Consider the following 27,363-nt stretch of genomic DNA (forward strand, 5'->3'; position numbering starts at 1 on the left):
AATGTGCATCATCATCACCATCATCATCAGCGTTCCTTTGTGGCCCCTGGGGAGCAAAGGGCTGCAACCACGACAAGGCTCTAACACCGGATGGCAGGAAAAAAATGTGTATTTGCTATTTATTAAAAAGGGTTGTAGAATTATCTGTAAAAAAGACAAAAGTGTAGAGGCCCAATTCTCTTCATCAAGTCTACTCCATTTTATATTTGTTTATTTTAACATCACCAGCATTATCAAACATTTACGTCTTTTTATATTTCTTTGAGTTTCTAATGCTTGCTTTTGACTATGTAAAACATAAAGTTATTGTGTTTTTTTTTCTTGATAGCCCCTGACTGTGGGCACGAGAACGCTTTCAGATGCACCAACGGCCAGTGTATCCCATCTTTCTATGTATGTGATGGCCGACCACATTGTTACGACACAAGCGATGAAGACTGTGGTAAGCAAAGTTCCCTTTTGATTGGTGCAAGTGAAGTAGGGTTCAGCTTTTTCAGTGACCTCGGCATATGAAGGTATAGTATGGTCAGCACCAGGGGCGTAGCGACGGGGGGCGGGGGGTGCGGACCGCACCGGGTGACACCATTTAGGGGGGTGACACCAAGGCAAAAAATAGCAAAATATATAGAGAAAAACTTGAGGGGGGGGGGTGCAAATCGAAAGTTTGAGGGGGGGGGTGCAAATCGAAAATTTGTCCCCGGGAAGGGTCGCTACGCCTCTGAGGGGTGACACCTTTAAGTGCCGCACCGGGTGACACCCGACCTCGCTACGCCACTGGTCAGCACTATGCCCAGCCAACTTCACTCGCTCTAACTTGTTGAACTCAGAGACATTCAACGATATTGAGACTGACTTTAAACTACTTTCGGGTTACTAAAGGACGCTATACCATTCGACCCTGTCGTCCCATCTATAGTAAGCCTTTTTGTTTTGTTTTAACTAAACATTATCATAGACATAAATAAACTAGACATGGACATGGACCCTGATCAGGCCATATAGACATATAGGAGTATGGGCGTGTGGACTCGTATCGACGTGTAGCCGTGTAGCCTACCACGTAGACAGGAAGACATACAGACAAATAGGCGTAGATGTAGACAAAGACGTAGACATATCACACGAGAAGAAGAATTAAAGCAAGATTAGCTGTACTTGTACTGTATCATTGATTACTTTAGGGATGTTAGATGGTCGCGTTCAACAATCTATGTGATACACGCGACAGCTGTTTTATTAAGGGATTAATAAGGTGCGAGCTCATTCAGAGCAATTCGTTTGTTCTTTTTCGTGTAATGCTGGACGATATTTCCTTCAACACTATTCCGTATTACGTGGCTAGTTTTTTTTTTGGATTTTCTTCCACTGTATTTGTCCATCCAAAAACAAACAGCAACTTTTTGAGAGTTCGAACTCAGTGTTAAGTCCCTTACATGTCCCCTGCTTGTGTGTGTGTGTGTGTGTTGTGTGCTGAAACGACAGGTACCCTCCCTTTTGTGTATAGTTGTAGCCCTTGGTTGAGTGTGTTTACATGGAGCTAGAAGTGTTCACGTGAGGTGTGTCAGGTGACGGGTGTCAGAGCGTGTGCTAGTGTGTGAAGCAGTTAGTTGTAGTGTGGCTGTGGACGTGGAACGTGGTGTTGAGTATTGTTATTTATGTTGTATACCCCTTTGATCTTTTATTATTGTATTACTGCATATATATTAAATATCTTATTATTATTATTATTATAGAGTGTTAGTGTTATCTACTGTTGTAAACGTTGTATTTGTCTGTTGCTATGTATCTATATATATACCCCTAAACATTGAAGAACCCAACACTCAGGACTAATCAGTTTACCGGCCGCGAGCTTATTTGATCCGACCCCTATTTACAACTTGCAAATTGACGCAAGAAGAATACAGTATATCTTTTTTCGAACCTTTGATAAGTAGCACTACATCGAGTTGATCTGTTAAGGGGGGGAGGGGTCTCCTGCAGAGGGGGGGGGGGGACGGGGTTGGGCGTCCGCCCTTAGGAGACGCCAAAAGTGGTAGAAAAAATTAAAAGCTCTATTGTTCAAGTTTACTTTTATTGAAAAATATTTTTTTTACAGCACGTGACTGTAAGCAACCGAGACAGTTCAAGTGCGCCAATGGCAACTGTATCTCAAGACGTAGACTCTGTGATTCTGACGATGATTGTGAAGACCAAAGCGATGAAGATTATGATATGTGCAGTAAGCCTTACGTTATTGTTTTCAATCGCAAATCTCCAAACTTCACAGAATCTCCGAACTTCAAACATATACATTTATATAATGCTGGGGTTAATTAAACTGTAAAAAAAAACATTTCTGCCATGAAATATGGTGTTTAGATTCGTGGAACTTTTTTCGAAGTAGTAAGGCTTTAGGGCTAGTCCTTGCACAATTAGATTCAGTATATTCGTTACTGCATAAGTTGGTTGTACAGTGATGTAACACATACGATGGGTTACCAGTCAAATGGGATAATTTGTAATTTATTTGCCCCTGTGGGACCGCAACTGTTGATGTTTTATGCTCTCCTCTGAGCAATGTTCCAAGCGTTCCCATGTCATGTGACCTCTGGGTAGCTGTACCTGTGTCCGTGACATTCAAACCCCAGGCTACGGGATGACTAGGACCGTTCAGTTGCTTAACTTGGTTATGTAGACCTAATGAAGGGCTATATACTGTTCATGGATTTGACGTTAATGAATTAGCTGTATATGGATTTGCCGTATACGGATTTGCCGTATATGCAGTACAGTCAGGATCTATCAGCAAAAGCGTCATTGATCGTTTTATGTTATCTCTCAGGCTCAGCCCTAAAATACACTACACCTCAGTGTATGACATCACACCATTTACCTACTGAGGCAGTGTTGCAGTAGGGGTCAGCGTGGTCGAGTCGGTAAAGCTCATAGTTGCTAAAGCGAAAAGTCTCGAGTTCGAACCCTCGGGCAGATGAGGCTCGTTAGCTGGGGACAGCCACTCTTCTAGGAGAGATAACTCCAAAATGAAACAACTGCTGCCTTTTTGTTTTTTCTTTGTTGGACAAAGGCTATGGAAGCAAATCCAAAAAGAAAAGCAGGCTGAAATCGGAGTCAATGGCCTCAATGGCGCATAACAAGTTGACACGTATACTTAATTGTGATGGAGGCGTGGTCGAGTCAGCAAAAAGCTCATGGTTGATAATTAGAAAAAAAAGTATCTGACAGAAAAGGCTCGATCCCTTCCAACACTAAAAGTTGAGAACGAAGAAGAAGAAGGATCCAATTTAAGTATTTACAAATAGTGATAATTGTGTTTGTACAACCGTGATTACACAAAGCCTTTGTATTCTCTTTAAATAAACCTCACATTATTTTTTACTTACTTGGTTAACTTTCTTTTTATTCAGGGTTTTATTATTAGGATGGTGATGACGAAGATGACGTTGGCAATGATGAAGATCATAAGACGTATGAGAGACAGCATACTATGTATATGCTGCATCTTTAGTCAAAACCAGAATAATGTGTGTTTTTGTTCCAATGTATATCTTACTGTCCGATAATTAACGTGTGTTTTTCCAAAATATTTTGTGCTTTTGTTTTATGACTTGTTTTATTTTAAGTCGTAATTTTATATTTAAATGTTAGATGTTTTTTTTATTATAAATTGAAGAGATCCAATAAAAGCAATAATCATTCCCAGACAATCTAATAAATCCGACTTATAATCTTAGTTATCGAACTCACAGGAAAAGAAAAGAGCATTGCCATATGTTTGAATTTCACCAATAGCAAATCTAACAGCGGCTGGAACTATATTAGTCACTCCACTGACTGTTATTTCCTTCTTAGGACGGGATTTCCTCTAACACATTAAGTTATTTCTTGACATCAAGGCTCGTTGACTACGACCACATCCTGCTTTTCTTTCTAGATTTGCTTCCATTGCTTTTCATCATCCGAGAACAAACATCAATAAAGTAGCTATTTGATTTTGGTGTTGTTGTTTTTTTTTTTTTTGGCAATGATGGGTGTCACCAGTTGAGGTAGCTAAAGGTGTCACTTTACCCAATTCCAAAAATGTTGATGTCACCAAAGTAGTTTCACCACTCCACAGATGTTTGGTTTTCAAATCCAGCCATTTCATTTGAAGCAAACCAGCATCAATTCCAAATGGCTCAATGTTTAATTCGTTTGTTTTTGTGTTGAGAGGATCTACTATAAACATCAAAGTATACTTGCATTTGTTTTGAATTGCTCGAATCACTCAGGAATCCAACCTTCATTTTTTGTTTATTGTATGTAATGCTGTAGTAACTCATGTTAAAAGTAGCATTGTTATCATCGTGATATTTCTTTTTCAAATTTATCGAAAACAAGTAATTTATCGCTCTCTGTGTCTTCAACATAGGCAAGGCATAGGCTGGGTTTACCTTTCCTTGCAGTTTTACGTTTAGCTCTTTCAGTTTCTTCGTAATATCCACCATGAAGTTGAATGTTTCGATTCAGAATGGACAATTTAATAGAAAGAACATTGAAATAGGAAGTAATAAATATTCGAATTGAATAGCGAGTGTTTATTGTTTATATTTATTACTATATCATTCATCACTGAATGTTGCAGAACAATATTTTTAAGAATTTCGAAAATAAAATAATCTATATATATAATTCACTTCTGGGAGCCGTTAGAAAACAAGCTGCAAGCGCCTCCTTGCAGTCCCCTCTCTTTCTCTCTATCACTATAACTACCACCCAGTGGCGTAGCGAGGTCGGGTGTCACCCGGTGCGGCACTTAATGGTGTCACCCCCCAGAGGCATAGAGACCCTTCCCAGGGAAAAGCTTTCAAATTTTCGATTTGCACCCCCCCCCCCCCCTCAAACTTTCGATTTGCACCCCCCCCTCTATATATTTTGCTATTTTTTGCCTTGGTTTCACCCCCCTAAATGGTGTCACCCGGTGCGGTCCGCACCCCCCGCCCCCCCCCCCCTCGCTACGCCCCTGCTACCACCCCCACCCCCACATTGTCTGGTGAACTGTGGTCACGCTGTGTTTACAAAGCTAAATGTTTACAAATCGTAGAGCCGTAGAGCCGGGTTTCTATTAGGGGCAGATAATTTAGTTCGATTTTAAACTTACAGGCGGTAACTAAGAGGAGGCTGCTTTCACGGGGGGGGGGGGGGGTGTAGGGTCGGGGTTGGGGGAAAGGGGGGGGGGTAGTGTTTTAAAGCAAATATTTTCAGTGGCAGCATTGGTACTGTCGAATTCACAAATTATGAATTGCTGAAAAGTAGAAAATAAAACAACTAAATAGCGGCGTATGATGCGCTGCGGGTTGGCTCGTTATTAATATTTGTGCATGGATCTGAAGAGCCGCATCTTGACATCAAAAGAGCCGCATACGGCTCGCGAGCCGCAGGTTGCCGACCCCTGCGGCTACACCTTTGTAATACTTGCTCAAATTCGAAATTTTACTTACATGTGTGGATTAATTGTAGAATGTTCTAATCAATATTATATCCTACATTAGGCCTACTTGTTACACAGAAGATTTATTAACTGTAATTTGCAATTGACGAAGTGGACGGCCATTTTAGGTAGGTTTTTATGTGACGTAGTGGACGGCCATTATAGCCAGGTTCACTAGTGACGTAATAGACGGCCGTCATTGCTAGTTTTAACAGACGGCCGATATTTCTAGTCTACAAAGTGCCGTAATGGACGGCCTTTACAATTATGTTCACTGTAGGATTAGTGAACAGCTGTTATTGCTATTCTAACAAGTGGCGAAATGGATGGCCGTTATAACTATTTTATCAAGTGTTGTAATAAATAACTGCTATTCCCAGGTTATCAAGTAAATAAAAACCAAACCATCTAAGAAATTAGAGAAGTATTAAACAAGTGATTTATGAGTTTCAATATGTTTCATAACACCGGTTGGCTTATATGGCTTATAGCCACATTGGTAATGAGCAAGGGAGCATTAAATATAAACCAGTTTATTGTTAGAAAGAACGTTATGTTAAGCTATTCGTGTAATTAAAGCAATAGGATTTAGAGTCTTATTGAGCTTTACATACAACTAAATGAGTTTAATTACGTTTGATTAAGTACAGACACAAATAGTTTGTTTGGCGAATAGAATATTCATACCTCATTCGACTGATTCAACAGCAAATTCGAACACACACACATACCGCACTCACGCACCTACGCGCTCAGGCACACTTTCAATAAAAAAAAAAGCACACTTGCAATCAAACACAAACACATTTGCAATCAAACACAAACACAATTGCAATCAAACACAGACACACCAGCAATCAAACACAAATACACTTGCAATTAAACACAAATACAATCAAACACAAACACACTTGCAATCAAACACAAACACACTTGCAATCAAACACAAATACAACCGAACACACATCCTCAGCCAGTGAGGGATTAAAAAGGGGGAGAGGGCTAATAAAACAGCAGACTGGAGACCTAATTATTTTTGGGCCCCACAATTTTTTTACACACTGTTATAAATTAAATTTGTATAATATATTTTGTTTATACTAGTTAAATGGTCATGGAAAGACAAAAACAATTTTCCACTACCTCTAGCTGTAAATGTCGTCCACTACCTCACTAATTAATCTAGCTGTAACGGCCGTCCACTACCTCACTAATTAATCTAGCTGTAACGGCCGTGTTCACCTCACTAATTAATCTAGCTGTAACGGCCGTGTTCACCTCACTAATTAATCTAGCTGTAACGGCCGTGTTCACCTCACTAATTAATCTAGATGTAACGGCCGTGTTCACCTCACTAATTAATCTAGCTGTAACGGCCGTGTTCACCTCAATAATTAATCTACCTGTAACGGCCGTGTTCACCTCACTAATTAATCCACCTGTAACGGCCGTGTTCACCTCACTAATTAATCTAGCTGTAACGACCGTCCACTACCTCACTAATTAATCTAGCTGTAACGGCCGTGTTCACCTCACTAATTAATCTAGCTGTAACGGCCGTGTTCACCTCACTAATTAATCTAGCTGTAACGGCCGTGTTCACCTCACTAATTAATCTAGCTGTAACGGCCGTGTTCACCTCACTAATTAATCTAGCTGTAACGACCGTCCACTACCTCACTAATTAATCTAGCTGTAACGGCCGTGTTCACCTCACTAATTAATCTAGCTGTAACGGCCGTGTTCACCTCACTAATTAATCTAGCTGTAACGGCCGTGTTCACCTCACTAATTAATCTACCTGTAACGGCCGTCCACTACCTCACTAATTAATCTACCTGTAACGGTCGTGTTCACCTCACTAATTAATCTAGCTGTAACGGCCGTGTTCACCTAACTAATTAATCTAGCTGTAACGGCCGTGTTCACTTCACTAATTAATCTACCTGTAACGGCCGTGTTCACCTCACTAATTAATCTAGCTGTAACGGCCGTGTTCACCTCACTAATTAATCTAGCTGTAACGGCCGTGTTCACCTCACTAATTAATCTAGCTGTAACGGCCGTGTTCACCTCACTAATTAATCTACCTGTAACGGCCGTGTTCACTTCACTAATTAATCTAGCTGTAAAGGCCGTCCACTACCTCACTAATTAATCTAGCTGTAACGGCCGTGTTCACTTCACTAATTAATCTACCTGAAATGGCCGTGTTCACCTCACTAATTAATCTAGCTGTATCTGCCGTGTTGACCTCAATAATTAATCTAGCTGTAACGGCCGTGTTCACCTCACTAATTAATCTAGCTGTAACGGCCGTGTTCACCTCACTAATTAATCTACCTGTAACGGCCGTGTTTACCTCACTAATTAATCTACCTGTAACGGCCGTGTTCACCTCACTAATTAATCTACCTGTAATGGCCGTGTTCACCTCACTAATTAATCTACCTGTAACGGCCGTGTTCACCTCACTAATTAATCTAGATGTAACGGCCGTGTTCACCTCACTAATTAATCTACCTGTAACGGCCGTCCACTACCTCACTAATTAATCTAGCTGTAACGGCCGTGTTCACCTCACTAATTAATCTAGCTGTAACGGCCGTCCACTACCTCACTAATCAATCTAGCTGTAACGGCCGTGTTCAATTCACAAATTAATCTAGCTGTAACGGCCGTGTTGACCTCACTAATTAATCTACCTGTAACGGCCAGTTCACCTCACTAATTAATCTACCTGTAATGGCCGTGTTCACCTCACTAATTAATCTAGCTGTAACGGCCGTCCACTACCTCACTAATCAATCTAGCTGTAACGGCCGTGTTCACTTCACTAATTAATCTACCTGTAACGGCCGTGTTCACCTCACTAATTAATCCACCTGTAACGGCCGTGTTCACCTCACTAATTAATCTACCTGTAATGGCCGTGTTCACCTCACTAATAAATCTAGCTGTAACGACCGTGTTCACTTCACTAATTAATCTACCTGTAATGGCCGTGTTCACCTAACTAATTAATCTAGCTGTAACGGCCGTGTTCACCTCACTAATTAATCTACCTGTAACGGCCGTGTTCACCTCACTAATTAATCTACCTGTAACGGCCGTGTTCACCTCACTAATTAATCTAGATGTAACGGCCGTGTTCACCTCGCTAATTAATCTACCTGTAACGGCCGTCAACTACCTCACTAATTAATCTACCTGTAATGGCCGTGTTCACCTCACTAATTAATCTAACTGTAATGGCCGTGTTCACCTCACTAATTAATACACCTGTAACGGTCGTGTTCACCTCACTAATTAATCTACCTGTAACGGCCGTGTTCACCTCACTAATTAATCTAGCTGTAACGGCCGTGTTCACCTCACTAATTAATCTAGTTGTAACGGCCGTGTTCACCTCACTAATTAATCTACCTTTAATGGCCGTGTTCACCTCACTAATTAATCTAGCTGTAATGGCCGTGTTCACCTCACTAATTAATCTACCTGTAATGGCCGTGTTCACCTCACTAATTAATCTACCTGTAATGGCCTTGTTCACCTCACTAATTAATCTACCTGTAATGGCCGTGTTCACCTCACTAATTAATCCACCTGTAACGGTCGTGTTCACCTCACTAATTAATCTACATGTAACGGCCGTGTTCACCTCACTAATTAATCTAGCTGTAACGGCCGTCCACTACCTCACTAATTAATCTAACTGTAACGACCGTTTTCACCTCACTAATTAATCTAGCTGTAACGGCCGTGTTCACCTCACTAATTAATCTACCTGTAACGACCGTGTTCACCTCACGAATTAATCTAGCTGTAACGGCCGTCCACTACCTCACTAATTAATCTAGCTGTAACGGCCGTCCACTACCTTACTGATTAATCTAGATGTAACGGCCGTCCACTACCTCACTAATTAATCTAGCTGTAACGGCCGTGTTCACCTCACTAATTAATCTAGCTGTAACGGCCGTCCACTACCTTACTGATTAATCTAGATGTAACGGCCGTCCACTACCTCACTAATTAATCTAGCTGTAACGGCCGTGTTCACCTCACTAATTAATCTACCTGTAACGGCCGTGTTCACCTCACTAATTAATCTACCTGTAATGGCCGTGTTCACCTCACTAATTAATCTACCTGTAACGGCCGTGTTCACCTCACTAATTAATCTAGATGTAACGGCCGTCCACTACCTCACTAATTAATCTAGCTGTAACGGACGTGTTCACCTCACTAATTAATCTAGCTGTAACGGCCGTGTTCACCTCACTAATTAATCTAGCTGTAACGGCCGTGTTCACCTCACTAATTAATCTAGCTGTAACGGCCGTGTTCACCTCACTAATTAATCTACCTGTAACGACCGTGTTCACCTCACTAATTAATCTACCTGTAACGACCGTGTTCACCTCGCTAATTAATCTACCTGTAACTGCCGTCCACTACCTCACTAATTAATCTAGCTGTAACGGCCGTGTTCACCTCACTAATTAATCTAGCTGTAACGGCTGTCCACTACCTCACTAATCAATCTAGCTGTAACGGCCGTGTTCACTTCACTAATTAATCTAGCTGTAACGGCCGTGTTCACCTCACTAATTAATCTACCTGTAACGGCCAGTTCACCTCACTAATTAATCTACCTGTAATGGCCGTGTTCACCTCACTAATTAATCTAGCTGTAACGGCCGTCCACTACCTCACTAATCAATCTAGCTGTAACGGCCGTGTTCACTTCACTAATTAATCTAGCTGTAACGGCCGTGTTCACCTCAATAATTAATCTACCTTTAATGGCCGTGTTCACCTCACTAATAAATCTAGCTGTAACGACCGTGTTCACTTCACTAATTAATCTACCTATAATGGCCGTGTTCACCTCACTAATTAATCTAGCTGTAACGGCCGTGTTCACCTCACTAATTAATCTACCTGTAACGGCCGTGTTCACCTCACTAATTAATCTACCTGTAATGGCCGTGTTCACCTCACTAATTAATCTACCTGTAACGGCCGTGTTCACCTCACTAATTAATCTAGATGTAACGGCCGTGTTCACCTCGCTAATTAATCTACCTGTAACGGCCGTCCACTACCTCACTAATTAATCTACCTGTAATGGCCGTGTTCACCTCACTAATTAATCTACCTGTAATGGCCGTGTTCACCTCACTAATTAATCCACCTGTAACGGTCGTGTTCACCTCACTAATTAATCTACCTGTAACGGCCGTGTTCACCTCACTAATTAATCTAGCTGTAACGGCCGTGTTCACCTCACTAATTAATCTAGTTGTAACGGCCGTGTTCACCTCACTAATTAATCTACCTGTAATGGCCGTGTTCACCTCACTAATTAATCTAGCTGTAATGGCCGTGTTCACCTCACTAATTAATCTACCTGTAATGGCCGTGTTCACCTCACTAATTAATCTACCTGTAATGGCCGTGTTCACCTCACTAATTAATCTACCTGTAATGGCCGTGTTCGCCTCACTAATTAATCCACCTGTAACGGTCGTGTTCACCTCACTAATTAATCTACCTGTAACGGCCGTGTTCACCTCACTAATTAATCTAGCTGTAACGGCCGTCCACTACCTCACTAATTAATCTACCTGTAACGACCGTGTTCACCTCACTAATTAATCTAGCTGTAACGGCCGTGTTCACCTCACTAATTAATCTACCTGTAACGACCGTGTTCACCTCACGAATTAATCTAGCTGTAACGGCCGTCCACTACCTCACTAATTAATCTAGCTGTAACGGCCGTCCACTACCTTACTGATTAATCTAGATGTAACGGCCGTCCACTACCTCACTAATTAATCTAGCTGTAACGGCCGTGTTCACCTCACTAATTAATCTAGCTGTAACGGCCGTCCACTACCTTACTGATTAATCTAGATGTAACGGCCGTCCACTACCTCACTAATTAATCTAGCTGTAACGGCCGTGTTCACCTCACTAATTAATCTAGCTGTAACGGCCGTGTTCACCTCACTAATTAATCTAGCTGTAACGGCCGTGTTCACCTCACTAATTAATCTAGCTGTAACGGCCGTGTTCACCTCACTAATTAATCTAGCTGTAACGGCCGTGTTCACCTCACTAATTAATCTACCTGTAACGACCGTGTTCACCTCACTAATTAATCTACCTGTAACGACCGTGTTCACCTCACTAATTAATCTAGCTGTAACGACCGTGTTCACTTCACTAATTAATCTAGCTGTAACGACCGTGTTCACCTCACGAATTAATCTAGCTTTAACTGCCGTCAACTACCTCATTAATTAATCTAGCTGTAACGGCCGTCCATTACTTCCCATTTAGCTCTAAATTCTGAGTGAGTGTTTTTACAATGCTTTTGAATTCCACATTGGCTTAGAATGTTAAAATGCGTTTTATCGCTGCTGATTCTTCTTCTTCTTCGTTCTTAATTTTAGTGTTGGAAGAAATCCAATATATTTTTTTAAATATTTTTTTTTTAAACATCAATTTACATCTAAAATATTGATATGAGCTTGGTTAACATAAACTATACTAATTTACTTCTATTAAGGTTTACAACAACAAACATTTCTTTAAAAAAACGTTTTAATAACCAGTTTTTCTGTAATAATGCACTAAAAAGTATAAAATAAATTATACACTACTATTTAAATAACTATTAAAAAAATGTGGGTCACTTTAGTATCTATTGGATACCTTTACTAAAATTTAGGAAGAGACCCACGATTTTCTTTATAGTTATTTAAAAAGTAGTGTTTAATTTTGCCCTTGCGTTTCGATCTAGACGGACAGACTGACGACAGACAGCCTGTTGATAGACAGGCAGAGACAGTAAGTTAAATAAAAGCTTGAAAAAAAACTATTTTCAAAAAAGCGACAAAAAAGTGCTAAAATTAAGTTCCTAACAGTTAATAAAATAGAAAATAAAATACATCGCGAAAATCGGGGCTCACTGTAAGCCTTACATGTTTCTTTTAGGAATATCTTTGAACAAAAGAAAAAGAAATATTAATATAGAAAGTATATAGAAAATAAATAGAAAATACCAGTGTCCTCCCCAAGGTTTAAATGCGCCCCATTCCCCAGTCACGGAAATTCTATGATACCTTTCCTACATGGAGAAAAATATCTGAAAGAAACTCCCTAAGTGAATACGATATGAAATTGTAAAAATGTAACTGATATATAATTTAATATTTACAAGTTGGGCCCATAATTTGAGGGCGCCGAAAATTTGGCGATACTAAACTTACTTAGTGAGTCTACCGCTTAATCTCTAATTTTCTATATATTTTCAAATATTTTTAAATATGCAAATACACCTTATTCTATGTCGATGTCCATTCCCATGTTTATACCAATTTGCCTGCCGATGTGTATGGTTACACCTATATTACTGAACCTATGTTATACATATTCGCATATGCACCTTTATCAATAAGATTAAATAAAATGCTGATCAGAATACATGAAATAAGTAAAATATAATAGCCCAATAAAGTTGGTTTCAATAGATTTAGCAGCATTTTAGACAACATGGACAAAAAAATAATAGACAGGTAATAATACTTTGATGTTTTTTTATAATTTCTGCAAACGATTTGTTGATTATGATAGAGCCACACTTGATTCTTTAGGAACCAAATTTTTAAGACCCACCCTTTAACACTCGAAATATTTGAAAATGCACCACTAAAATAATAAACATCGTAAGTGACCCCATGAATATTCTCAACTCGGGCCCCACAGTAGCTTAATTCGGCCCTAAATTTCATCATATCGATAAAATAAAAGTAAAAATAAAAAAAATGGCTATCTGCCGCACATATAATAACCAGAGATTATGTCTAGTAATCATTTGTAAAGGAAACATAGTAACAGTAGCATAAACCGTGTGTTTATCGTCAAATATTTCGTAGATTGACATAAGAAAGCAAATTAAACTAGAATGTCTGTAAAACTATTACCCATTACCTTCCTGGTATTTCTTGTGTGCATTTATGCTGACGCCAAGAGCTTCGGTAACAAACGTAAGTTGTTTTCTTATAAGTAACTAGACTACCCGTAATTCTTGATTAACCGTGTGTATCGGGGGTAAAAAAATGATGTCACTTTTGTTTAACACCTCAGACAAAATGTTATTGTCTTTTAAAACACCGATTTCGGCTGAGCATTGGTCTGACCACACCATCCCTTCATACGCTGAAGAGACAGAAACAGGTGAACTCTTCTTCACTCCCCGTGACCGGCCAAGTCCCCATAGGCAACTTTATCATTCACATATTAAAAAAAACAAATTGAAAAAATATTTATTATTGACTTGTTGTGTCTCAAACCCTTACCACCTACATGGTATCAATTACACAATCATCTCAGCTATTTAGGCAACTTAGGATTCGTGAAGAATAAAAGAGGTAGTTAAGAAACTTAACTTAACTGAATAGGCCCTATTCTTTCAAATTAAATTTTATCCCAAATTAGCCAGTTCCATAGCTTAACTAACAAAGAATTCTATAAAATAATTAAGGCCTGAAATAGTTAAGTATAGAAATTTATTATTGGAATAGCTTCTAGATTTAGATAGAGAAGATCTAGATCTAGATCTATCTCTAGAGTCTAAATCCTAAATCTAGTTTTTGCGTAGATCTAGATCTAGAAAGCAAGATTTGAATCCAGATAAAGTAAATTTATAAGTTTAGGCAAAGAAAATCGTATTGTATACATTTCATAGCGTACGTAGATCTAAATCAAATGTGAATGAAATAGTTCATTTCTTTATATTCTAAAATCGGAAAATGGTGCCATTAGTTTTGCGTTCTTTCCTTACGTCACATTTGTGACGTCATTGTTTTTTGCGTTCTTGTCACAAAGATAAACACTTTTTCGGTTGCATAAATAAATAAAAAATTCTACATTTGAATATGCCTTTATTTTTATTTTTGTTCTTTAAATAAACTTGTGTTTATACATTTAAAACATCTACCATATTATTTACAACATAATTAGTTTTCCATATATCGCTGAAGATACTAATGTGATAGCCATTTGAAAGCATTTTGCGGACAGAGAGAGAGAAGTGCGCACATGGGCTTTTATATTAGGATATATATATATATATATATATATATATATATATATATATATATATATATATATATATATATATATATAAAATCGTATTTTAGTGTTAAGGTGTAATTGATGGGCCACAACTAAGTATATGATTTTATTGAGAACAATAGACTACATTCGTGCAACTTTAAAAACAAAGACAAAACTGCTCTATGGATGACTGAGAGAAGGAAAGACTAACTCTACATACTGGTTAATATTGTAGATTTATATAGGAACAATAAGAACAGTAATACCTGGGCATATTTTAAAACATCATCAAATATGTAAAGCGCCTGGGAAAGAATAATTTTTAGACAAATATAAGGACTATATGTGGGACGGCGGTAGAGAGCTAGACTGCTGACCCGAGAGTCTCGACTTCGAATCAGTGGAACGTCTCTGACCACACTATCCCTTCATATGCCGAGGTCTCTGAAGCATATGGACTCTACGTCACCTGCCCCATGTGTCTTGGGCACGAACGGGAAATGATGATGATGTGGACTGAGTATTGAAGAAAATGGATTAAGAACTCAAAACTAAACAAGAGATTTAAGAAAACGATAATAATGTCATTTTGACATAATTTAAAAATAAGATGCAATTTTGTTTATAAACAAAGAGGCGAAAGGGAAAGACCTAAAGGTATACTAAGATGGATTAATGACGTGGAGACCGATCGACGGCAAGAATCTAGAGATTGAAAACCACAGCTGATTCGTGTGAGTGGAGTGGAAACTCTGATTTTTATTGATCGATGGAGCTAGAATTCACTTAAAAACACCTGCAACGTAATGCGTTTTTTTCAAAGGGCCTTCATTATTGCGTTTAGACCACCATGTTAATACATTTTAATATTATAGACTAGAATTCTCCAATAGATGTTTTAAACTAATTTTATGTTCGAAACTATTTTTATGACATATTAAATAAATCCAAAGTTTTTGTTTACAGCTGTTAACTGTAACAAATGGCAGTTCGCATGCTCCAGTGGAACAAAGTGCATTGGAAATACTGAAAGATGTGACACAGTAAATGATTGTCCTGACAAAAGTGATGAAAAAGATTGTCGTTAGTATAAGCATGTTTTAATAAATATGTTAGCCCACTATCATTACATAGGTAGGTAGGTTTGCCTGTCGTCCGTCCTGGGGCATATGCCGCTGGCAACAGCTTTCCAGGCATCTCTGTCCTGGGCTAGTCTCTCCAACTGTCCCCAGGTGTATCCAATCTTCTTGGTGTCTTGTTCCAGGTCACGTCTTCTTCAGGTCCTTCTCGGTCTGCCTCTCCTCCTGCCTTGTGGATTCCAGGTGAGGGCCTGTCTTGTTATGCTGGATACAGGCTTCCTGGGTGTGTGGCCAATCCATTTCCATTTTCTCTGTAGGATCTCTACTTCAACTGGCAGTTGATTTGTCCGTTGTCATAGAACATCATTTCTGATGGTTTTAGGCCAGCGTATTCGCAGTATCTTTCTGAGGCATGTGTTTATAAATGATTTCATTATCTTCTTATTTATAGCAGTTATTCTCCATGTCTCAGCTCCATAAAGTAAAACCTGTTTTACTAGTGTGTTAAAGATCCTGATTTTTATTCAAAGGGTTAAATCTCCAGAACCTCAAACATTTTTTAGTTGGTTGAATACTGCTCTTTCCTTGCCCGTCCTTATTTTTATGTCTGCTTCTGTCCCGTCCTGCTTATCAACAATACTTCCAAGGTAGGTGAATCTATCCACTTCTTGTCGGGCCTCTTTTGCCACTGTTATAGGATTGCTGTTTGATGCATTGACTTTGAGAACTTTACTTTTCCCTCTGTGGATGTTTAGGCCCAGGAATGTAGAAAAATTGGCAACACTGTTGGTTTTATCTTGCATTTGCTGTTGTGTGTGGGAAAGAAGGGCCAGGTCGTCAGCAAAGTCCCGGTCATTCAGCTGGCTCCACCGTCTCCACTGTATACCGTTTCGCGTTTTCTCTGTTGACATTTTCATAATCCAGTCTATGGCCAGCAGGAGCAGCAATAGTGAAAGTAGGCAACCCTATCTTACTCCGGTCCGTACTGGGAAGGCCTCTGAAGTCTGTTGGCCATGCTCTACTCTACATTTCGGACCTTCATTTGAAGACATAATAATGTTGACTATTTTCTGTGGCACCCCGTAGTGTCTCAACAATTTCCACATTGACTGTCTATCCAGGCTATCAAAGGCCTTCTCGTAATCTATTAAATAAATGTAGAGAGATGAGTTCCACTCTTGGGTCTGTTCAATGATGATGCGCATGGTAGCAAATTGGTCTAAGCATGACCTTTCCTTCCTGAAGCCCGCCTGTTGATCTTGAAGCTGGGGATCTATCGCTTCCTTCATTCAGTTTAATAATATTCTGTTGAAGACTTTGCCTGGGATGGACAAAAGTGTTATCCCTCTATAGTTTGAGCATGCACTAAGATCGCCTTTCTTTGGAAGTTTTATGAATAGTCCCTCCTTCCACTCCTCTGGTATTTGTTCATCTTCCCAGATTTTCTTGAAGAGTGTGTGTAGTAGTGTGGTGCTAGTTTCTTATCTGTTGTCAGTGCTTCTGGCGGTATAACATCAATTTCTGGAGCCTTCCAATTTTTCAGCTGCTTTATAGAAATATGTATCTCTTCTTTTGAAGGTGTGTTACTGTCCAAAGGGAGATCACTTTCAGCTGGTGGTATGTCTTGTGTGCACTCTGGTGTTGGTCTATTCCGTAGTTCTTCAAAATGTTCTGCCCATCTCTTCTTCTGTCCTTCCGCATCGGGTATTATCTTTCCATCTTTGGTCTTCACTGGCCTCTCTGACTTACTGAACTTCCCTGATATCTTCTTAATTGTATTGTACACGTCCCTAATATTACCATGGTACAGTGCTTCTTCCGCTTCCTTTTCCAGCAGATCTAAATAACTCCCTTAATCTTTCCTGATGCATTTCTTGACACTTTTGTTTGTTTCTGTGTATTCTACCAGTGCTTTTAACTTAGAAGCCCGTTTGCGGCTGTTGTTTTATGTTGCCTTCTTCCCTTTTCTCTCATAGTATCTGGTGAAATCCATTCTTTAGTTTCTCTTTTGACAGGGCCTAACAATTCTTCGCATGTTAATGTAAATATGTTTTTTTTCCCATGTTAGCTCTATCGTCTCTTCCTCTAGTATCGTTAACTATTACCCTATATGATCCCCATGTGTGAGAAAATCTTTAGATAATGATATGATTAAGCGTAAAGTCCGACAGACATATCGATGGTCTCGGTCGCAAACCGTCTAACTCAAAAAAATTCGATTTTCTTTTTTTTACATAAATCAAATGCCAATATGATTCCCCATAATGCCTGAAAATATTAGATAAATCTGTAGAATGATTATTGAGATATAATCATTTGAACAAACCGCCTATTATTTCTAGCGCTAAAAATCTCGGCGCAAAACGGATATCGCTATATTTGTCAGTACACTTTTGATCGGGAACGCAGTCGCACGCCGTAATCACACAATTTTACAGCACAGCAGTCACAGTACTTATAGGTAAGGATATTTGATTAATTATGTTCAACTATTCTATTACATTTTATCATTTTAAAGAATAATAAACAAATAGTATTTGTTTAATATAGCCTATTTCCAGATTTTCAATAACCAAACTGATTTGTTTACATTTTTTAGGGCTAACACAATGCTTTGAAACTAGATCTTCATTCTAGAATCTAAATATCAATCAAAACAATATAATTCGAATTATATTTCCACAAGAATGTGTAATAAATTTAATAATTGTTAATTCACTACTAGCTTTAGATTGAGGGTTTAGATACGTGTTAAGAAATGTTTATATGTTAGGTTACAAAATGTTTGGCGTACATGTTTTTAGTAGATGCTTTTATGATTAATTTTTCAACAGACAAGCCTATCTCAACACACCAGCCTCTCTCAACATACCAGCCTCTCTCAACATACCAGCCTCTCAACATATCAGCCTCTCTCAACAGACCAGCATCTCTTAACAGACCAGACTTACCACACAACAGACCAGGCTCTCTCAACAGACCAGCCTCTCTCAACAGACCATCATCTCTCAACAGACCAGCCTCTCTCAACAGACCAGACTTACCACATAACAGACCAGCCTCTCTCAACAGACCAGCCTCTCTCAACAGATCATCCTCTCTCAACAGACCATCCTCTCTCAACAGACCAGCCTCTCTCAACAGACCAGCATCTCTCAACCGACCAGACTTACCACACAACATACCAGCCTCTCTCAACAGACCAGCCTCTCTCAACAGACCATCCTCTCTCAACAGACCAGCCTCTCTCAACAGACCAGCCTCTCTCAACAGACCAGCCTCTCTCAACAGACCAGCCTCTCTCAACAGACCAGCCTCTCTCAACAGACCAGCCTCTCTCAACAGACCAGCCTCTCTCAACAGACCAGCCTCTCTCAACAGACCAGCCTCTCTCAACAGACCAGCCTCTCTCAACAGACCAGACTTACCACTTAACAGACCAGCCTCTCTCAACAGACCAGCCTCTCAACATATCAGCCTCTCTCAACAGACCAGCATCTCTTAACAGACCAGACTTACCACACAACAGACCAGGCTCTCTCAACAGACCAGTCGCTATCAACAGACCAGCCTCTCTTGACATATCAGCCTCTTTCAACAGATCAGCCTCTCTCAACAGACCAGCCTCTCAACATATCAGTCTCTCTCAAAAGACCAGCCTCTCTCAACATATCAGTCCCTCTCAACAGACCAGTCTTACCATACAAGACACCAGCATCTGTCAACTGACAAATCGTAAAGGCATCAGCATCTCTCAACAGACCAGCCTTTCAAAACAGACCAGTCGTGACATTAAGGCACCAGTAACTCACAAGAGACCAGTCTCTCTCAGCAGACCAGTCGTAATATACAAAAGAACAATCTCTCTCAACTGACCAATCTTACCCTCCAAGATACCAGCCTCTCTCAACAGACCATTCTTACCATACAAGAGATCAGCCTCTCTCAAAAGATTAGTCTTATCCCACAATAGACAAGCCTCTCTCAACACACCATTCTTACCATACAATACACCAGCCTTTCTCAACAGATCAGTCGTAACATACAATAGACCAGCCTCACATAACAGACATTAGACACCAACCTCTCTCAAAAAGTCCAGCCTTACCATACAAGAGACCAGCCGCTCTCAAAAGACCAGTCAGACCTATCAAAAATTCAAAGCGACAAATATTCGTGCACTGCAGTACAAGCCTGATGCTACTGTCTACTTCAAAGTGAATTAGCAGATAGCTGGCAATTGCTAAGCTAGGGTCGTAAGATTATGATCTCATCTGTAGCCCCTGTCAAGTTGTACTAGAGCAGAAAAAAAGATAAAAGCTGTCATATTTGAGCACTCAAAAGCAAGTCATAAACACACCTTTTTATGATGATTTCCCTGATTTTAAAAATATGTTGCCATTTTAATGTTTCTTTATGTGACGTTTATTCAAAGAATAAATTTAAAAAATAAACACATTTTTATGTGTTACATTTTTGTAAAATAAGTTAACATTAAGTCAATATTAATGTGATTAGTGTGTTATGTCCCATTCATAATATATCTGACAATACGGCAGAGGCGTAGCGACACTTCCCGGCGCCCGGGGACAAACTTTTCGATTTGCACCCCCCTCGAGATTTCGATTTGCACCCCCCCCCCCCCCCCTCAAACTTTCGATTTGCACCCCCCCCCCCCCCTCGAGATTTCCATTTGCACACCCCCCTCAAACTTTCGATTTGCACCACCCTCACCCTTTCAATTTATCTTTCCAACCCATTTTGGCGCCCCCTAAGGTTGGCGCCCGGGGACATATGTCCCCCCCCCCCCCCGCCCCCCTCGCTACGCTACTGCAATACGATTTCTGTTTTTACTATTATCTTTCTTCAAATTAATACACTCGAAAGCGATAAAGCCATACTAAAACATCTCTATTAAAAATTAAACTGACCCCATAATGTAGAATAAACTCAAATAATTAAAATATGAGCCCAAAACTATAATCTAAATATTATGAAGTATTAATTATAACTTAAAAACATAAATATAACTAAATCACGTTCATTGGACAAAACGAACGAACGCGGCTGAGACCGAAATTCTCGGCTCAAAACAGCTAAGTCTGCGCGCGCACAGATAGACGGTTTGCACCGAGAATTTTAGACCGAGCAAACCGTCTATCTTTTTAAACCTGCTATAATTTTGTAAATATCAACAAAACCCATTTTAAAACGCTACAGTATAGTCGGTAGAGAGTTTCTTCGGAGATATCGTTAAAAAAAATGTGTATTAGGGCGATCGAGAAGGAAATAATCAGTTTTTTGTCTCTCCTGTAAAATTTACATTTTCGGAGTTAGACGGTTTGCGACCGAGACCATCGATATGTTCTTCTCTTGCTTCTAATTTTGTTAACATGCAAACTTGTTCTGAAAAAGTATATATATAGAAGTCCAATATGGCTTAACTCTAATGCTTCCTTCACTAATTTCAATATATTATGCAATGATTTCTTGTTTCATATTTCTGTGTAGTATCAATGTATATCCTTGAATACTGAAATAAATCTGCATTTGCTATTTAAAAAAAAGAGTTGTAGAATTATCTGTAAATAAGACAAAAGTGTTGATGCCCATTTCTCTTTATCAAGTCTACTACATTTTATATTTGTTATTTTAACATCACCAGCATTATCAAACATTTACGTCTTTTTATATTTCTTTGAGTTTCTAATGCTTGCTTTTGAAGATGTCAAAAATATTTTATTCTTTTTTTTCAGCCACTGACTGTACGGGCAAAAACCAGTTCAAATGCTCCAACGGCCAGTGTATCCCACATAGTAAAGCATGTAATGGCCGAGTAGATTGTTACGACTCACCCGATGATGAAGACGATTCTTTATGCTTAAGTAAGTAAAGTTCTCTTTCGATGGGGCTAATAAAGTTCAGCTTTTTCAGTGACCTCGGCATATGAAGGGATAGTATGGTCAGCATTATGCCCAGCCAACTTCACTCGCTCTAACTTGTTGAACTCATTGACAGTCTACGATATTGAGCCCGAATTTAAACTACTTTCTTGTTACCAGACTGATGCTACACTGTGAGGGGGGGGGGATGTTTTAGGTGGTTTTCCGTTGCTCTACCAGTTGTGAGGGGGGATAAACAGCAACTACCCAGATGTGAGAGTGGGGGTGATGAATTGAGATGATGAAATATCCAACACACGTTCAGGTTCCAAATATAAAGTTCTCTATTAAAATGTATAATCATCTTCCTACCTAACCTAACTAATCTGTTATTTACTGTATACTGTTTACTACTGCTACTACTACTTCTATCTCTACTAACTACGCACTCCCATGACCAATCCTTACACTATCTAACTGTTCTCTACATAACTACGCCTGCTCCCTACTACAACCTAACAACTTCTGCTCTCCTCGCTAGCTGCCTATCAAATGCCGCTAATCTAACTACTGGCCCACGCCTCAGTGGTCAGCTGACTGTCCCATGTGACCGGTCAGCTCCTGTACGTCCATTGGTCTCCACCCAACTATCTATAGTCTGTTTCTCTATCTACTTGACCTAAACTAGCGTCATCACATACACATTCGACCATGCCGTCCCAACTATAGTAAGCCTTATTGTTTTGTTATAGCTAAACAGGACTATGTTTATTATTTTTTATTTTATTAATCCTTTACACCCAATGTAGCAGACAAACATATTTGGTTTTCCTATATAACGCTACACGGTTTAACAGTGAAATCTGTTATTTTCGCATTTATATTGCATAATATTGTCCTAGTTTCTGTAGAATACGTCTGACAGTTTCAACTTCTTCGTTATTAATTGTTAAGTTAAACGCGATTTCATCTTACAAAATTACATATTACATGCCAATATGGTATGTGTTAACTCCGAATTTAGTCTGCTTTTCTGTCTAGATTTTGGAGCTGTCTCTCCTATGTAGGCTGCTATTTCCAGCCAACCACTTACATTTTTCAAAAAAGCTCTGAACTTTCACGAATAAATGTCTACAATACTTGAGTTTATTCGAATGTTAAACAAACAAACCACCAGCATTTTCAAACATTTACGTCTTTTTATATTTCTTTGAGTTTCTAATGCTTGCTTTTGACGATGTAAAACATAAAGTTTTTTGTGTTGTTTTCTTGACAGCCCCTGACTGTCCGGACAAAAACCAGTTCAAATGCTTCAATGGCCAGTGTATCCCGACTTCAAATACATGTGACGGCAAACCAGATTGTAACGACGCAAGCGATGAAAACTGTTGTAAGTAAAGTTCCCTTTCGATTGGGGCTAGTAAAGTAGGTTTCAGCATTTTCAGTGACCTCGGCATATGAAGGGATAGTGTGGTCAGCATTATGCCAAGCCAACTTTACTCTCTCTAACTTGTTAAACTCATTGACATTCAACGATATTGAACTCAAATTCAATTCAAATGACTATTGGGTTTCCAAACTGGACGTTGTACCATTCGACCCTGCCGTCCCATCTATAGTAAGGCTTTTTGTTTTGTTTTGTTTTGACTAAACACGACTATATTTATTATTTTTTATGTGGTCGTAATTTTTTACAATAAATGTAACAGGCAAACATATTTAGTTTTCCTATCTAAACGTCATTATATGATTTAACAGTGAAATCTGTTATTTTCGCATTTATATTGCCTAGAATATTGTCCTAGTTTACGTAATTTAGGTCTGACAGTTTTAATTGTGAAGTTAAACGGGATTTTATCTTGCATGTCAATATTGTATGTGTTAACTCCGAATTTAGCCTGCTTTTCTTTCTAGATGTTCTTCCTGTGTCCATCTAATAACAAAGGATAAGGGTGCAGATATCAGATTTTGGATTTGAAGCTGTCTCTCCTATGTAGGCTGCTGTTTCCAGCCAACCATTTACATCTTTCAAAAAAGCTCTGAACTTTACCGAATAAATGTCTACAATGCTTAAGTTTATTCGGATATAAAACAAACAAACATTTAATGATATAATCATTTAAAAAGCAAAGAGTTTTTTTTTAAATTCCACAACTTGATCAAGTACTTACATTTGTACTTGCATACATTGATTGTGCTTCTGCTTAAATTATATCGAAAGTTTGAATTTACGTTTTTAGAAGTATCTATAATATAAGCGGGCTGTGTCTGTCCGTCATCGCTATAGAATTTGGAACCATAAAAGTAAACTATGCACCATGCAGTGCTTTTGAGTGCACCGCAGTGTCTTATTATAAGTAATAGAGTAGGGTTTGTTTATATAACGACATAGAGCTATTTTATAATTTCCACTGTTTGTACAATTTTGCATAACGTAAAGAGAATATTAAATACATGCACATTGCTAAAACATATTAAAAGGATCAATGTCAAATATCGTTTTCGTTAATATTCCTAGAGAAAGTGGATACATTTTAATAACATAATAGCTGTAGGTTAGAAAAATCTAATTAAACTGTTTAGTAATTTTGCCAAGGGAGGTATTTCTAATATATAAAGCTCAGTTCTGTATGTAATGCATTTGTATGTCGTTGGAATTGTACGATTTTAAGTGTTAGAAAAATTATCGTGCGCATTTGTCTAAATTTATGAGCTAAAAAATTACCATTGAAAGTGTTGGGAAATAATTTTCATTTTTCAAATTACAGTAATAATTGTCGGCATGTTCATTAAACACAAGTTTTAAAAAAAATATCATCTTTTACAAAAATTCTAATTATGTCTTTATTTAGTCCTATAGCACTTACTTCCCTTTGATAAATTAGGAAAAACACAATTACTTCCCTTTATAAAAAACCATTGCATTCCGTGAAAATAATTTACTTTTTAATTACTTTGTTTTGGTGTTGGGAAAAAAAATAATTACATAATTAGCGGGGATTGATCAAGTGCAAATGTTGTAGGTATTTTACGGATAAGCTTGGAGTATTAAAATTGTTTATTAAATTGAAACAGGCGCGTTCGTTTAAGTGAGTGCAAAAGACTGTGAATAAGTTGGGGTACTATAGTCGTTCATTAAGCTAAAACAGGTGATTCCGCCCCGGGCGTTTATGTTCGCGTTAGTGTTTTCTTTGTGTTTAGGTGGGTTTGCGTTAGTGGTTGCGTTTTAATTTGGTTCGTTTTTGTTCTTTCTTTTTTCGTTTTTGTTTGTGTTTTTTTTGTTTGGGTTTGTATTTGTGTTTTTGGTTGGTTTTGCGTTTGAATTTGGTTTGTTTTCGTTTGCTTTTTCGTTGTTTTTTTGTTGTTGGTATTGGTGTTTGTGGTTGGGTTTGTTGTTAGGTTTTTGTTTTCGTTTGCTTTTTTGTTTGTTTTTTCTTTGTGTTTGTATTGGTGTTTGTGGTTGTGGTTGGGTTTGTTGTTAGGTTTTTGTTTTCGTTTGTATTTGTAATTGTGTTAGCGTTATGTTTGCGTTTTGTTGTTTTGGTTTTGGTTGGTTGTGGTTTGGGTGGGCAATGCCGGGTTTATGATGATTACTAAACACACAGGTAATGGTCTTTAACAGGAAGGTTTTTCACAGAAGCCAGAGCAGGGCCTGGCCGGGACGGCTAGTTAAAAATAAATTGAACTTACGCTAAAAATGTGAATGCAAAATCTGCAAGACGGAATAATTGTTGGAATAATATAATTAGCAAAATGTGAATGCAAATTATGCAGACGTGTAAGAGTACATTATTGTTGGAATATTATAATTAGCATTGATTGATAAAAGGCTATTTTTTATTTATTTTATTCACTGAATGTAATGTTTACTACTTATAATTTTTAATCAACTATTAAGCACTATTATAGACGCGTCATCACGTTCATTCGGTGCGCAATGGTTTAAGTTATGAAACTCTATTGTAAATTTTTAAAATTTAAATTACTGGGAAAAATGCGTGAATGGATAAAGTGAAATATTGTAGGTAAAACACGGATATTTTAAATACTGCCTATTATTTATACTGTTTACTAATTATTATTCTATCTTTCGGTTTGCGGACAAGCTAGGGGTTTTATAGGAGAGGCGTAGCGAGGGGGGGGGGGGGGCATATGTCCCCGGGTGCCAACCTTAGGGCGCCAAAGTGGGTTGGAAAAAATTTGCGAGGGGAGGGGTGGAAATCGAAAGTTTTAGGGTGGGGGGGGGGGACAGGGGTGCAAATCGAAAGTTTGAGGGGGGTGCAAATCACCGGAAAGGGCGCGATTTGGCGCTACGGCCTAGACTGTGAGCAATATGCCTTTATGATTGCATTTAAATTGTGTTTATGTTATGAGTGTTGTGTTTGTTTTTTCGTTTGTGTTTTTTTTTTTGCGTTCGTTTGTAATGTGTTTAGTTTTGTCCTGTTCCCAAGTTGGTACATTTAAAAAAGATTTACCGTGGCGGAGCACGGGATGCAGCTAGTTAACTATGTTCTTACAAAAACGCTTTCACACTTTTAGACAGAACAAATATTATCTTTTACAACTCTGATTTTAATTTAGTTCTTTTTTATTTTCAGCTGTTTTGGGATGATGGTGATAATGATGATAGAGAGGTCGAGGATAGTGGTGAAAAATGATGATGAAGGGGTATAGGATGATGGTGATTATGATGATGAAGAGTTGGAGGATGATAATATTGTTAATGATTAATTTTTATAATGTTAACTATAATTTTGGTGATAATGAAGGTTTTTAAGAGGCATAAGAGACTACACACTAAGTGTATGATAGACCTTTCTCATTATTACCAGAATAAAAAGAGTAATTTCTTTTGAAAAATATGTTGCTGTCTGATAAATAAAATTTTGTTTCAATAATGTTTTTTTTTTGTTGTTTTTTTTAACTTTTAGTCTTTAAAAAAAAACGTTTGATATAATTTTATTAGAAAGTGAAAACATTCAATTAAAAAGCAGCAAACATGATTGCAAGACAATCTAATTAATCGGAATGAGAATCTTGGTTATCAAGCTCACTCGATAAAATATCAAGGATTTTTTAAAATTCCACCAAATATCAAAACTAATAGCAGATGGAGCGAGACTCCTCACTCCACTGACATTTAATTCGTTCTAAATTGTTATTTCTGAAGGCATTTCCTCTAACGCAATAAGTTTATGTGTCACCATGGCTTGTTGGCTCCGATTTTAGCGTCTTTTCTGTCTACAGCCTTTGAAACTACAATAACAAACTAATGAGTTAACATGGCGTTTTTGTCTCCCATGTGAAATGCCGTCCCCTAATTATCCCTTCCCCACCCCCAAACCCCACCCACTGACACTGAAAAGAAGTCTTAAAATCTAATCATTACTGGAGAGCTGCGGCAATTACTAATGAGTGTGACCGATTGTAGCTCTCGAAAGGATTTAGTGCTATGGGTGACATCACGTAAGCTGATGGTGTCACCGTGTGGGGTAGCTGATGGTGTCATTAGTGGGGTAGCTGATGGTGTCATTAGTGGGGTAGCTGATGGTGTCACCAGGTGGGATAGCTGATGGTGTCACTGGTGGTGTAGCTGATGGTGTCAGTAGTGGGGTAGCTGATAGTGTCACTGATGGGGTAGCTGATGGTGTCACTAGTGGGGTAGCTGATAGTGTCACTGGTGGGGTAGCTGATGGTGTCACTAGTGGGGTAGCTGATGGTGTCACTGGTGGGGTAGCTGATGGTGTCACTGGTTGAGTTGGCTGATGGTGTCACTAGTGGGGTAGCTGATGGTGTC

At 38.7% G+C, this 27,363-nt stretch overlaps 2 protein-coding genes across 3 annotated transcripts in view; both read left to right on the plus strand.

Annotated features, from left to right (window-relative positions):
- Positions 1–3,979, plus strand: part of LOC131957242 (low-density lipoprotein receptor-related protein 8) — a 6,402-nt gene extending 2,423 nt beyond the window's left edge. Inside the window, exons 3-6 of one of the 2 annotated variants that reach the window (XR_009389066.1) lie at positions 329–442; positions 2,099–2,221; positions 3,408–3,524; positions 3,735–3,979. Coding sequence is in view for 1 of the 2 variants with exons in the window: in XM_059321981.1 (XP_059177964.1) it covers positions 329–442; positions 2,099–2,221; positions 3,408–3,421 (251 nt within the window). In the remaining variant the exon portion in view is untranslated. Of the gene's footprint in view, positions 1–328; positions 443–2,098; positions 2,222–3,407 lie in introns of both variants that reach the window. The other variant, XM_059321981.1, reaches the window with a different exon arrangement.
- Positions 3,438–27,323, plus strand: LOC131957029 (circumsporozoite protein-like). The gene is made up of 4 exons (XM_059321733.1): positions 3,438–3,468; positions 21,441–21,569; positions 22,843–22,956; positions 27,127–27,323. The coding sequence occupies exons 1-4, from the start codon at positions 3,438–3,440 to the stop codon at positions 27,321–27,323; spliced, it is 471 nt and encodes a 156-aa protein (XP_059177716.1).
- The last annotated feature ends 40 nt before the right edge of the window (positions 27,324–27,363 follow it).

This window comes from Physella acuta, unplaced genomic scaffold (assembly GCF_028476545.2).
Source record: "Physella acuta isolate Inbredline_101_S28 unplaced genomic scaffold, ASM2847654v3 ptg000080l, whole genome shotgun sequence".
In the NCBI taxonomy this organism is placed as follows: domain Eukaryota; kingdom Metazoa; phylum Mollusca; class Gastropoda; family Physidae; genus Physella; species Physella acuta.